The following is a 13,654-nucleotide window of genomic DNA, read 5'->3' as shown; positions in this document are numbered from 1 at the left end:
AAGCTGGCTTCCAGTCATGTCAGACACTGGACCAGAAGACACCCCATGGGTCCCTCTCAACCCCATGGGTGTCACATTGGCATTTCCCCCAATTCACTCTAGTTTTCAGTTACTCCATCCCTCTAAACTACATTCTATCTCACCATTTCTGAGTTTTTCTCATTTGGTTCTTCATCTCCAGAATATTTACTCATTTCTACCTTACATAGAATTCAATGAACTCTGCCCACTCCTGCCCCGCCACTAACCCTGAGCTCAGAGGAACTGAGAAGTCTCTTCATCAGAGGGTCCTTCAAACAGGCTCACATAGACTCATACACAGACTACTTCCATCTCTATACTCCTCTGGCCAGGTTTTGCCTCAATAAATTACAGAATTGTGTCTTGGTGGCCATGGAAGGTCCCAAATTGAAATCATTTTTTGGGGAGATTCACTCTATATGGATCCCAGCACAGTAGTGCCATTGCATCTAAAATAGAAAATTCCAGACACTCCCCACCACCCCCCCCCCCACACACACACACACTGCATCTTTGTTATTGATCACCCAATACTTAGCTCTTTTACCATGTGCTAATCCTTCTACCTACTGCTAATCTTCTGGTCAGAACCCAATTTTATCATTGTCCAACCCTTTCTAATATCTGATTGCACATAATTTTAACTCAAACTGTCAGCTCTTAGCAATTGAGGCAATTTTCATCACTGTTAGTATAGATTCCCATGGCAACCAGGAGACTGCTTAAAGAGACCCTATAATAAGGTGAGTGGTGAGAAAGGCCAAGGTCCTGATAGTGAAGAAGAGGAGGAATGTGGTCTTCTGTCCCCCAAATGTACCTGGTGACACCAATTTAACCCTTGCCCTTTCCACCTTCCAAATACCCTCCTCCATAGTCTTTGAAAGGCAGGAGAGCCAGCTGAAAGCCCAGAATTTCAAGGAATGCAGCCTCATCCTTCTCATCACCTCTTCATGATACAATCCTGGTTCCTCAAAGCCTTGGATTTGACCTTCCTGCCCACTGATTTAGAGTTGAGAAAGGGTCTTCACGCTCACATATAGAAACTTAGAGAAGACTTCTTTCCTCTCAGGGGACTCCAGGATACTGAGCAGCCACATTTATGACCAATATCAGCCCTTCCTTAAAGTCAGTTAAATAAATCTCCATGAGGTCATAAAATTTCTAAGGGCCCAGGTTGCTCTTCTCCTCCTAAACCTCATCCTCTTAGCCTAAGAAGGCCCAGATGTTATATGAGGGGCTTGGCTTCCCCTGTTCTCCTCATCCTGGAATACCTCTATGAATCACCAGGTCTTCTTCCTCTCTGCCCTCAGAAAGTAAATGTTCTAATCACCTGTAGGTCACAAACCCACAGAGTGGCCAAAAATAGCAGAGTTGATCCAAGACCCTGGGAAAGGGAAAGCTGCAGGTGTGTTTGTACAGGGAGTAGGGGTGGCCACCCACCCTCAATTCAGGAGGTATAAAGGCTCTCCACCACCAACCCAGCTCTACTTCTGCCACCATGAATCCACTCCTGATCCTTGCCTTTGTGGGAGCCGCTGGTGAGTTCCATGTGTTGCTTCAGGCCCTGCCTCCTGGCAGAAATACAAGTTCCACCACCTTGCTGCCTCTCCTATTTACCTGTGCTCTGATGTTCTCTCTCCCCTGTCTAACACCCCTCTATCCCATTCCTGGGCTCTATTTAAGCCTTACCTCTCTCACCTTCTGGATGACCCACTCTCAGCTCCATCATCCATTCATCTCAGGCTTTTAGTAGAGAGGCTGGAAAGGGAGGTGAGGTGAAACTGGTTGATTAAATTGACCATTGGTCTTTAGGCTTAGGTCTGACAATTCTGGGCTAGTTGCACTGTGGCTATTTTTTTAATTATTATTATTGATTAAGGTATTTCCACTGTGCCTATTCTTAACCCCAGATACACCACCTACAGAGACTGAAAGAACATTCATGCCCGAGTCCTAGCTCTAGAAATTCTGACTTCTTTGGCCTAAGGTGTGGCCTGAGCATTGAATTTTTAAGCTTTCCAGGTAATTTTAAGGTCTCAGGTGTAAAGCCAAGGTTGAGAATCATTTTTTCTATCAGTCAATAACAGTGCCTACCTTTGTCCCATCCAATGGGAGTGGGGGCTCCTCTCCCTGGCCTCTCTGTGCCATGCTGATTTCAACTATGGGAGAAGCTGGTGCAGTCAGAGTGACTGAGCCAGGAGGTTTTCCTTGTTGGGCCAGCCCATGCTGATCCTCCAGGGCTCTGATAGTCGTGGGGAGCACATGAGTGATGTTGAGCAAGAGAGAAGCATTCAGTGGGTGAGAACACCACATTCTGAGCTGTATCACATTGAGGTCACTATGAGGATGTTTATTGTGTCCTCATTCTCCTGGTGCCCCTGTAGAGGTCTGGACTGGATCCCTGCAAGGAACCCAGCTATGTGCCCTGCAGACACAAGGAGAGACTCAGGAGAAAGACATCCATTGTACTGACTGGGGATGGCAGTGTGTCCTCACTGCCCTTCCTTGCTGCCCGTCATCTCTGTGCTTATGAAGGAATCTCAGTTAGGATGACCTAGCCAGGTGCTCGGGCTATACCCTCTAACATCCTGCTGAATTGGCTTCTCCCTCCTGTCTCCACTCAAGTTGCTTTCTCCACTGATGACGATGACAAGATCGTCGGGGGCTACACCTGCCAGGAGAATTCCGTCCCCTACCAGGTGTCCCTGAACGCTGGCTACCACTTCTGTGGTGGCTCCCTCATCAATGACCAGTGGGTGGTGTCCGCGGCTCACTGCTACAAGTCGTAAGTGCTGGACCCTGATGGCAAAATCCACAGAGGGGGGCGCTCTTGGAGAGCTTGGTTCAGTCTAGGGGAGGGTGGGGAGAAGGACCATAGAGAGGAGAAGTCAATGACAGCTGATGCCTAGGCATGGGGGTGATGAGAGACACCTGTAGGAAGACTCTGACACCCCAAATAAATAAGTACAACAGCCAGAGCTACAGTCATGAGAGCAGAAAGAGGCTATTTAGGGTAGAAGGCCCAACTGGGAAACAGGCAAGGCCTTCATATAAGTAACCTTTGCCAGTGGATGCACATAAAAACACTTAAGAAATGTTAAAAAAAAAAAAAAAAAAAAAAAAAGAAAAGAAAAAGAAAAATGCCTGGGGCCTGTCCCAAGGTAATTAATTCAGACTTTTCAGGAAGAGGTGTCTAAATTTTGAACTCTCTCAGCTGAGACTCACTGCCTAGAGCAAGGGTTCGCAAAACTAAGTGTGGGTCAGAATCGCCTAGCAGATCTGCTGGACCATGGGTGGCTAGATCCCACCCCCAGAGGTTCTGGTTGAGTAAGTCTGGGGTGGAAACCGAGGCTTTGCAAGTCTAACAAGGTCCTGGGGCCACACTTTGAGACCCACTGGATTATATCATCCAAAACAATAGTGCTTACCAGACCAGGAAGGGAGCAAAAGTCACCGCTGTACATCGCAAAGTCACAGTGTGTGAGCAATGCCTGGGGGCTTCAAGAAGCTCATCTGTGCCCATGACATTGGAGGCATGGGTTGGGAGGGCACAGCTGGAAAAGCAGATTGAGGAGCCACTGCAACTGGACCCCTTCACCCCATCCCAGCTCCACTAACACCTACATCTGAAGCAGAAAGGCCCTTGTTGTCTCAACTATACTGCCCTCCACTCCTCTGCTGCCCTGTGCATGGGCACAGCCCCACCATTGCCACGACCTTCGCAGTGGGTTCAGAATAACTTGAAGGAGGGCCGATGACACAATAGGTACACTATACAAAAAATATGAAATAAGAAGGCATGGGGGGGGGGCAGGTAGAAATCTCTTTCATGAAAGGGCACACTGAGTTTTGGCCTAGTCAGATTTTTATTCACTTAGAATACACATTTGCTCTTTAATAATGAATACAGGCAGATCAAAGGTAAAGTTTGGTTAATGAAGTAAAGATGATCGGGTCGGGAAATCACCTGGAGCCATTGCAATCACAGCAGGAGCAAAACTTGTGCTGATATTCAGCCCTGCCGACTATCAAAGTCCATTGGCCTTCCCATGTCTCTTTTCCATGTTAACTGCTGTTTGCTTTAACCTCCAATACACCATGAGCAGGGAGCTGGGTATCCCAGGAAAGAGTGGGGATGTGTGAATAGGGCCTCAGTTCTCCTCTCCCAACAGTCGCATCCAGGTGAGGCTGGGAGAGCACAACATCGAGGTCGATGAGGGGAATGAGCAGTTCATCAACTCCGCCAAGGTCATCCGCCACCCCCGCTACAACAGCTGGACCCTGGACAATGACATCATGCTGATCAAGCTGTCCTCGCCTGCGGTCATCAGTTCCCGGGTGTCTACCATCTCCCTGCCCACCTCCTGTGCACCTGCTGGCACCCAGTGTCTCATCTCCGGCTGGGGCAACACCCTGAGCTCTGGAAGTGAGTGAGGTTCTCACTTCTTCACTTTCTGACTTCCAAATGTTTCCCAGAATGGAGCAACGCCTGAGCTCAGCCCCCTCGGCATCCAGTCTTCAAATAATGTCAAGTGTCCACCACCCTCAGGCTCCGTCCTGGAGGCCAGAGAGATGCAGAGTCTCGAGGAGTTGACCCAGAATAGGACAAGCATAGCACTTGCCATTCTCACCTCCAGGGAGGGGTTCAGCAGTGACCATTCTGGGAACTGAATCGCCTTTATTCTTGCTGGGGCTTAGGTTCTTGGGGTCAGCCCCAGATTACCATCCTCCATCCTGGCCTGACTCTCATTTCTCCTTTCCTTTATCTCTTCCTCTTCCTCAAAGTCAACTACCCTGAACTGCTGCAGTGCCTGGATGCCCCATTGCTGGCCCAGGAGCAGTGTGAAGCCGCGTACCCTGGACAGATCACCGACAACATGGTGTGCGCCGGCTTCCTCGAGGGTGGCAAGGATTCCTGCCAGGTGATTGCCCTTTCCCAATCTGAGACCCCTGCCCATCCACATGGCCTGCCTAGAGGCTAGATTTGAATCCCCAAGTCCATAAGCTGTGCTCCCCTCTTTCTCCCTCCTTATAAACTGTGTTGTGCCTTCCTCCTCCCCAGGGTGATTCTGGTGGCCCTGTGGTCTGCAATGGAGAGCTTCAGGGAGTTGTCTCCTGGGGCTATGGCTGTGCCCAGAAGAACAAGCCTGGTGTCTACACCAGGGTCTGCAACTTCGTGGACTGGATTCAGGAGACCATGGCTGCCAACAACTAAAGATCCCACCTGTCCCCCTGCCATCACTATGCTAATAAAGTGACACTGATCTGAAAGCCTATGTCTGTATCTGCTTCCCTGCCTGGCTCTGGGCAACACCCTCCCACCGAGGTCAGCCGGGTCTGGCCGGCCCTTATACCAAGTGCCCCACTTACCAAAGATGCTCCCTGGCATACTAGTTTAGCAGCAAATAAAAAGATGGAATCCAAAATCATAAGCAGGAGCAAGGGGAGGCTGTTTTCTAGAAGGAAATACATTTCCAAAAGGCTGTCAGAGGCTCCTTGACCTTGGCACTGGAGTGCAGAGCTGGAGTGTGCCCATGTGCACAATGTGCCAGGCCCTTTCTTCCCTCTTCCTGTACCCAGACTGAACACATCTGGGGAAGCACCTGTGCATCCATCTTGGCCTCTTCTGAATCCCTCTGTCACGTGCACTTAGCCAGCGTGTGCTCCCCAATGGGCCCTACTTCCTGACAATCTGCCCATGTGTCTGGGGGGAAAAGAAGCTTCCCTGGGTCTCCATCCTTCAAGCTCCATAAAAATTGGCCTTTTGTGCATCTCACCTGATGATATATATATATATATACTGTACGGACCACTTACAGACATTTCATGGTTGTTTCACCCTCCCCTCTGCAGTGGATATCACTTCTGTGGTACAGACAAGAAAGCAGAAGTTAGTTCACCCACATCCCTCGTCCAGCAAATGGTAGATCAGGGGTTCAACTTCTTATTTGCCTGGCCCCAAAGCCCTGCTCTCTCTACCCCGCCTCACGGTCTCTCCCATGCTACTGTGGTCCATCAACTCTGCCCTTCAACATCTCTCCAGCCCACTCCCTGCATCACTGCCCTTACTGAGGGGGCTGGCCTTCTGTCCACCTTCTAACACTGCACCCAAAGAGGTCCTGCTCATTACATCAAGTCCTGATTAATACCTCTCCTGACCTCCCACAGCTTCCAAATGGAACCCAGGCTCCTTATCCTGAGATGGGCCCTTCCTGCTTTGCCCCTGCCTATGTTTTCAGCCTCACTCCCTGCTGCTCCCGTCCCCTCCAGTGCTCTGAAGTCCCTGTGGTTCCTCCAATGAGCCATGCACCTCTGACCTCTAGCTCTGGACACTACTGTCCATCTCACTCAATGGTCTTCTCACCCACCCCTTCACCCTCTTCAGAAAGGTCTTTTCTGACTCCTCCTGTTCCCAATTCCTCCCCTCACCCCTGTGCCACTGGCCCTCATGCCTGAGTGAGGAACCCTGCTTCTGATCCTCGCTGATGTCTGTCACAGTCCTGCTCATGCCACTGAGTGAACATAGATCCATCTGCCTTAGTATTCGGTGGTGAGCTCCTTGGGGAAGAAATCTTGCCTTGCTCATCCTGATATATCTAGTAATTAAACAATGCCTAGAATATAATAGGCCCCCAGTAACTGAATCAATAAACTATGACCTAGGAGTGGAGAGAAATGTACTGAAGAAAGACAGAGCCTCCAGAAGAATGATTCTCCAGGTGTGGTCCCTGGACCAGCAGCACCAGCATAACCTGGGTATTTAGGAGAAGTACAAATTCTTGGTCCCACCCCAGACCTTCTGAGTCAGGAATTCTGGGATGGGACTAAGCAACTCACATTTTGGCAAGCCTCCCAAATCATCCTGATGCAAGCTAAAGCTTGAGAACCAATGCTGTAGAGAGATTCCTAGCTGTACTCTCTGTGAAAACAGTAGTAAGTAACATTTTTACTATTTCAGGTACCACACTCATCATTACAGGCATTATCTATCTTATCTAGTTCTCACAGGAACTCCTAAGGCAGGTGACATTATTACTCTTCCCATTTCACAGATACAGAGACTGGGGCTTGAAGGTCTCACAGATGTCAGTGGAGGGCCTGGGTGGGGGCCCGGGCAGACTGGCTCCAGGAGGTGGGCTTCCCTGAGGGGCAGGACCTTCAGTGGCTGCAGGGACAACAGCACCTACCGGAGCACCAGGACTTAAGTAAGGAGGCCTGGTTGCCTATCCCAGCTCTGTTTCTGCATCACACGTGAGGTTGGCAACCTATTTAGCCTCAGGTTTCAGTTACATCTGAAGAAAGTAGGAGACAAATTTTAGATTAACATGAGTGTAACCGCATGCTTGAAAGTTTCAAGAATTATGCATATATAAGATGTTATTTGTGTATCTCCTTCCCGCATGCCAACACACACCTTGAGAAAGGCACACAGGTAACCCCACTTTCCCCTGGTCCCCGTGAGCACCATCCACATTCTTCTCACTCCCTCAAGTGGCCACACTGAGATTGCAGCTGCTTAGGTCTTAAAAAATAAAAATAAAAAATAAGGAAAGGCTGCCCCCTGCTGCCCAAATTGATGAATGACCGCATTCAGCACTAAGCTCTTTTTACCCCCTCTCCCCCTATTCCCTCCCCCCCAACCCCCAAAAAGCTGCATATGACAATGTGTCAGAATGGCAAAACTGGGGCAAATCCTATCAGAATTAAAAGAAGCTGTGATACCAAGACAGAGTGATATTATTCTCTGTAAGGTGGTCAGGATGAGGATCCCCAGCTAGATGGTCCAAAGGAAACTTACTGAGAGGGTCAATTATTGGTAAGACAGGAAAATATACGGAAATAGATCAAACTAAGTCATTACAGTGATAAAAGTGTTTCTCGATGTGGAAAGGGAATAAAGACCAGGTCTTACTACAGTTCAACTGATAAAAGCAACCCAAGACCTTTTATTCAGGCTTATGATAGAGTGTGAGATGGGCCGCTATCCCTAAGTAAACAGACTGTCTTCCCTTTCTCTTTTTTCCCTAAATTTTAAGAGCCACACTATTGCATCCAACTTGTGACACCACCAGGTAGCACTCTAGTGTTCTCTACCCTGACACCTGTTTCTTTACATGTCAGGGGACAAGCAGTCGGTCCAAACCTGGCACTGAAATAGAAATATCCAGGGTAATTTGAGGCTTGATTGTTTATTTAAGTACAAATTAGTAAAGTCAATCCCAGGATTTTTAATTCAAAAGTACCTGGGACTACTCAGAAATATGCATTTTTCACAAGCTTCCTCAGCAAATTCACAACCATAAAACCATGGGCACTTGTGATTCTCAACTCTTTTGTTATTTCAAATAATGCAAATAGTTTACACCGATTTTTTAATTTGTATTCAATAATATTTAAGGATAAATATCCATAGGTGGAATTTCTGGGTGAATAAATAGATGCATTTTTGTAATTTGTATAGATATTTTCAAATTGTTCCCCATAGGGTTGTGTCATTTTGCACTCCTATCCACAATCAATACAGTAGTCTCCACTTTATCCATGGAGGATACAGTCCAAGACTTCCAGTAGGTGCCTGAGACAGACCATGGACAGTACCAAATCCTATGTATACAATGTTTTGTTCCTATACATACATACCTCCAATAAAGTTTAATTTATAAATTAGGCACAGTAAGATATTGACAATAATAACTAATAATAAAATAAAACACTATTAAGAATATACTATAATAAATGTTATATGAATGTTGTCTGTCTCTCAATATCTCATTGTACTGTAGTCACCTTTTCACTGAAAGGAAGCACTTTACAGCATCTCTTTTGATATCCAAATTGCTAGCATCAGTAGTCTTTTGCTTGGGGCCATTATTAAGTAAAATAAGAGTTGTTTGAACACAAGTACTGTGGTACCAAGACAGTCGGTCTGATAACGGAAATGGCTACTAAGTGACTAAGGGGCGGGGAGCATCAACAGCATGGAGACACTGGACAAAGGGATGATTCACATAAAGGGAAGGATGGAGCAAGACAGCATGAGATTTCATCATGTACTCAGAACAACATGTAATTTAAAGTTTAGAAATTGTTTATTTCTGGAATTTTTCGTTAATATTTTCAGACCTTGGTTGACCACAGGTAGCTGAAACCTTGGAAAGCAAAACCGTGGATAAGGAGGTAACTACTGTATTTAAACGTGCATATTTCACCACACAGTGCCAATAGAATATTCTTCCATGATTCAAGTTTGTCAAATTGGTGAAAAGCGACATTTCAATGTAATTTTAGTTTGCGTTTACCATTGCAAATGTTTTTCCCTATGGTGAAGCACCATTGGGATCCTATGACTGAGCCATCTGTTCTTTGCCAATTTTATAGGGCTACTGGATTATTTTCTTACTGATTTCTAGGAGTTCATCATATATTGGGGAGATTAGTCCTTCTGATGAGGACTGAAAATGTTTGTCCCCTATTGTCACTTATTTCTTGATTCTGTGTATATTTTTCCATGTAAGTTTGTCATCATTATGTAGTCAAGCTTGTCTCCCCCCTGCCACCCCTTCTTCCCCCGCCCCAGATTTTTAGTCATAGTTTGAAAGGTGATAAAAGGAAGCTCCATTTAGTGAAATGAGAGCTAGGCCACTCAACTGGAGGTTAATGAAGGTCATTTCATGCAGGAAATCTAAAATATCTACCAACTTAAAATGTATCTACCCTTCAGGGAAGAGGGAGAAGACTGACTGATTATCTGGCCATGATTGTATGTGCCTGAGACTATTTCTCCAGTTCTTCACACCCACTTCCCCAACTCCCTTGACCTCCCTCTGACATCTGAGCTCCACAAACACAGGTGTGGTCTTCCCTCACCCACACCCATTCAGAAATGCACTCAGCTCACAGCTCTCACTTTGGCCACATTTAGGAAAGCCCAGCCTGGGCAGCTCATGGTCAGTTCTCCAGACCACCCTAGAGGTTCGGAGTGGGGCCAAAGGGACAGAGTCTGGGTGTTAGGGCCTCATTTTCAGATGAAAGGCGTGGTCTCTGAGTGTCACAACCTCAGGGGCAGGCCCAGGATAGAAAGGGGGTTCCACTTTCTGGCAGGGTGGCTCCCCACTATGACGACAGACTCTGCAAGAGGGGCGGATACCAGGTTAGGGAGAAAACCAGGCCCTGTGGTAGGCAGTCTCAAAAAGACACATGTCTCTGAGGAGCTAAGAATATCCTGAAGAAAGGGTATGGGGTGAGGAGGGAGACCCTTGGCCTGGTTTGAACCTTGCCACCTCACACCATGGGGCAGGGGATGATGCCACTGCCCCCAAACTCCAACACCCTCGAAGGACAGCTGCTCTGGTTGTTTCTTCCTGGCTCTGAGGGGCGGGCCCATGGGAGGGGCGTTTTTGTACAAAGCTGAAACATTGTGGGGACAGGGGGCCACGGTGATTTATCTCTATGGGAAACCTTTACAAAAACCTCTCAGCATGACCCAACCCCATAGTCCCTCCACTTTTCTCTAGGGTCACAGGCCCAAGAGTGGCTTGGTTCAGAATGCCTCCTCCTCACTCCTGTCTACCTGTCCAGCCAAGGCCAAGGATAAGGACAGGCCTGAATCAGAACTGAAGCTTCCAGGCAGAGAGCCCAGATGTAAGAAGGACACCTCAGTGGGTTTATGGGGGAAGGACTCAGGGAGACTCCTTCATCCCAGGACAAGGTCAGTGGGAAAGTACATGGGAGGTGACCCAATCTATAAAGAAAGAAGATAGATATATCTTGGGTTCTGGGACCCTGCCCTCCTCTCCAGCCCACATACTTTGAGACATTTGAAAAAGGGGCACGGGGCCCTCTGGATGGATCTAGCCATGTTCCGTGACCTCAGAAGTCAAAGTTGAATATGTTCTTCTGTTCAGTACTTATAAAGCAGGGATGGGGGGCAGTTAGTTCTCATTCCAGAGTCTTCCAGACACCAGCCAGGGCCCCTCCTCTCCATGTCTCAATTCTGTTTTCTTCCTTGCCCCATGTCACTGTGTGAACACCCAAGTTTTCTTTGGAGAAGGCACCAGGCTCACAGTTGTAGGTAAGATATGCTCTGGATCTTCCTGGGCCCTTGGTAGGGTATAGTGGGTCCAAAGTGTGCATTTTAGAGTGGTCCTATTCTGATGTGCTAACTATGATGTTACCTTCGGCCCAGGGACCAGGCTGATGGTCATAGGTAAGGCTGGGTCTCTAGGGGGTTCTGGGGAGGGAGGACTAACCCAGACAACATGGGCAGGAAAAGATGACCTGGCTCCCAGGTTCTACATCTGTGAACGAGTTCAGAGGAAGGTCCCTGTACGAGCACATTCACTCAGCCACCTGAGGTCCCCTGTAATCCCAGAGCTGAGCCTGAGAGGTGGTGCTGCCCCTCTGAGTAGTTACCTGGGAGAAGGAGCTGGGAGAAGGCCAGACGGTCATAGTGATCTCTGACATTGGCCCATCTTCCCTCGCCAACAGAGGCTCATATTCCCTGCTCTGAATTTCATGGGAGATCACACTGTGTCTCTTCCCCATGTCACTGGGCTGGCTCTGGAAGGGTATGCAGGGTGTCTGAAGCAGGCTAGGGACTCTATAAGGGAATCCCAGCTGTGCTCAGCAGACAAGAGGGGTTTTGAAATGGATCCAGGAGGCTGTGTTCTGGAAACACCCTCTATTTTGGGGAAGGCAGCCGGCTCACTGTTGTAGGTAAGCAAGTCTAAGCGAGTTGGGGCTGAAGGGCTGGGAGCCTACAAGAAGAGGCAGGGTCCCAGATGGAGCCTGTCTTGGGAGCTTAGATAAAAGCATGTTTTTATCGGAAAGATCTGAAGTCTTGTCTTGATGCAGACAGGAGGGACCAGGCTCCATCTCCAGTAACCCAATGGACTGTCTGTGCCAAAGTCTGGGTTCCTCTCCCCAGGGGCAAGTAGTCTTAGCCAGGAAGGGCTCACCTTGTCCACCTCCTGAGTCCATGGAAGGTGCCCCGTCATGGCCAAGGTAGATGGAGAGGCTCTGGAGGTAAAGTTGCTGTAGTCTCACTGTTTGTCTCTCACACAGAAGGGGATGGACGCAGGAGGGGGGGATCTCACAGGGCTAAATGGGTCCTCTTACCACAGCATTTCTGGTGGCACAGTTGTCCCCCCTCCACCTCCCAGAGTTAAAATTCTGCTGAGAAAAGGGAAGGAGAACTGGCAGGTGAACTGGAGGAGGAGGAATGTGAGGCCTCAAGGGCAGTTTTCTTACCAGACTTTAGTGTTGTGTAAGTAACGAGAAGCTATTTTTCGGCAGTGGAACCAAGCTCTCTGTCTTGGGTAAGTAAAAGGCTTCCCTGGGGAGAGCGTGTTGTAAGGTGGGAGTTTCAGGAGGATGCCTTGGAGAGGACAGGGACTGAGAACACAGCAGGGAACAGGCTCCGAGAATGTGGGTGAGTGGACTAGAGTCCCGGGAGTTCTGGGTGGACTGAGCTTCTGGAAGGAAGGGCCACACACCTGTGGTTCTGGGGTTTTTTACACTCCTGTGGTACTGTGAGCAACCAGGCACAGCATTTTGGAGATGGGACTCGACTCTCTGTCCTAGGTAAGGTACTGGCCCGAAGTGGTGGGGCCACTGTCCCTTAGACCTGACTTTGTCTCTGCTCCCAGCCCTGGTGGAAGGGGACTGAGGGAACTCTTCAATCCTGGAGGGGAGTTTCAGTCTTCAGTGCATAATCTGCCTCCTTACCCTTCTCCTGGTTCATCCTCCTTCTTACATTGGTGGATATGCCCCACCGGAGCCTCTTGGTATTCCTCTCCCCATTCTATGCTTGGGTCTTACTCCTAATAGACTCTCTTGGGTCCAGAGCCATGAACCCAGACAAGGAAAGGTGGCTTCTGGCTCCCAGGGAGCTAAGACTAGCCCTTTGGCAGGAGACCTCTGGTAGGTTTTGCCACAGCTCTCTGCTGTTGTGTTCCTATAACTCGCCCCTCTACTTTGGGGTCGGCACCAGGCTCACCGTGACAGGTATGGGGTCCTGCTCCTGACTGGGGGGTGCTTGTGCTGGACCATGATGATCAGTCGCTGGGAGGGGAGTGTGGAGTAAGGACAGGATCAGAGCTGCCCTCCTTCCTGGAACTCAGGGTCCTCTCCACCCTGCCCGAAGCCTCCTCCTTGCTCCACTGTGTTTGTGCGCCATCTCAGCGGTGGGTTCCACGCTTAGTCTTCAGGTTCTGTGTTTGCTTTCTCCTCTTCCCATTGTTCTCCAGACTCCTCTCATCTCTACTTTTTTATTACTATGTTGTTTTACTTTCCCTTTCTTTTCTGATCTTCTCCATTTTCCCTCCCATTCTAACTCCAGCCCTGCACCGTTCACTCCGTCCCTGTCTTGACTTCTCCAAAGATCCCGGTGTGTCTTTCTGGGTGGTTTGAGGGCTCAGGAGGCAGTGAGGGACCAGATGGGTGAGGTTGGGGTGGTTTGAGAGGTGATCCTGAGTCCCAAAGGCAGAAGTCCATGTCACAGCATTGTAAGAACTTCAGGGGAGTCTCTGGGGGACACTGTGTTTGGTGGGGATTAGAGGAGGTATGTCAAAATTAACTATTACAATGGGAACCTATACCATCTTCCAACAGACCAGGTATAAAGAAGAGAAAT

General features: G+C 48.6%; 1 protein-coding gene and 1 gene segment (V, D, J or C); both read left to right on the top strand.

Annotated features, from left to right (window-relative positions):
• LOC118666320 overlaps positions 1-13,654 on the top strand; it is a 117,047-nt gene that overhangs the window by 100,224 nt on the left and 3,169 nt on the right. The window contains 1 exon segment of the C gene segment in view: positions 12,980-13,026. Coding sequence covers positions 12,980-13,026 — 47 coding nt within the window.
• On the top strand, positions 1,520-5,280 carry PRSS2 (serine protease 2). The gene is made up of 5 exons (XM_036328970.1): positions 1,520-1,559; positions 2,647-2,806; positions 4,194-4,447; positions 4,807-4,943; positions 5,084-5,280. Exons 1-5 carry the CDS (start codon positions 1,520-1,522, stop codon positions 5,234-5,236), a joined length of 744 nt encoding a protein of 247 aa, XP_036184863.1. The 3' UTR covers positions 5,237-5,280.

The sequence above is a fragment of the Myotis myotis genome, unplaced genomic scaffold (assembly GCF_014108235.1).
Source record: "Myotis myotis isolate mMyoMyo1 unplaced genomic scaffold, mMyoMyo1.p scaffold_m19_p_11, whole genome shotgun sequence".
NCBI lineage: Eukaryota > Metazoa > Chordata > Mammalia > Chiroptera > Vespertilionidae > Myotis > Myotis myotis.
This window is presented reverse-complemented; position numbering and strand designations above follow the sequence as displayed.

Bases quoted from the DNA above. Each gene is read 5' to 3' on its own strand.
- PRSS2 (XM_036328970.1), top strand. From the start codon at position 1,520: ATGAATCCACTCCTGATCCTTGCCTTTGTGGGAGCCGCTG. The intron at 1,560-2,646 runs GTGAGTTCCATG...TCTCCACTCAAG, and splicing joins TGCCTTTGTGGGAGCCGCTG to TTGCTTTCTCCACTGATGAC. The intron at 2,807-4,193 runs GTAAGTGCTGGA...CTCTCCCAACAG, and splicing joins GCGGCTCACTGCTACAAGTC to TCGCATCCAGGTGAGGCTGG.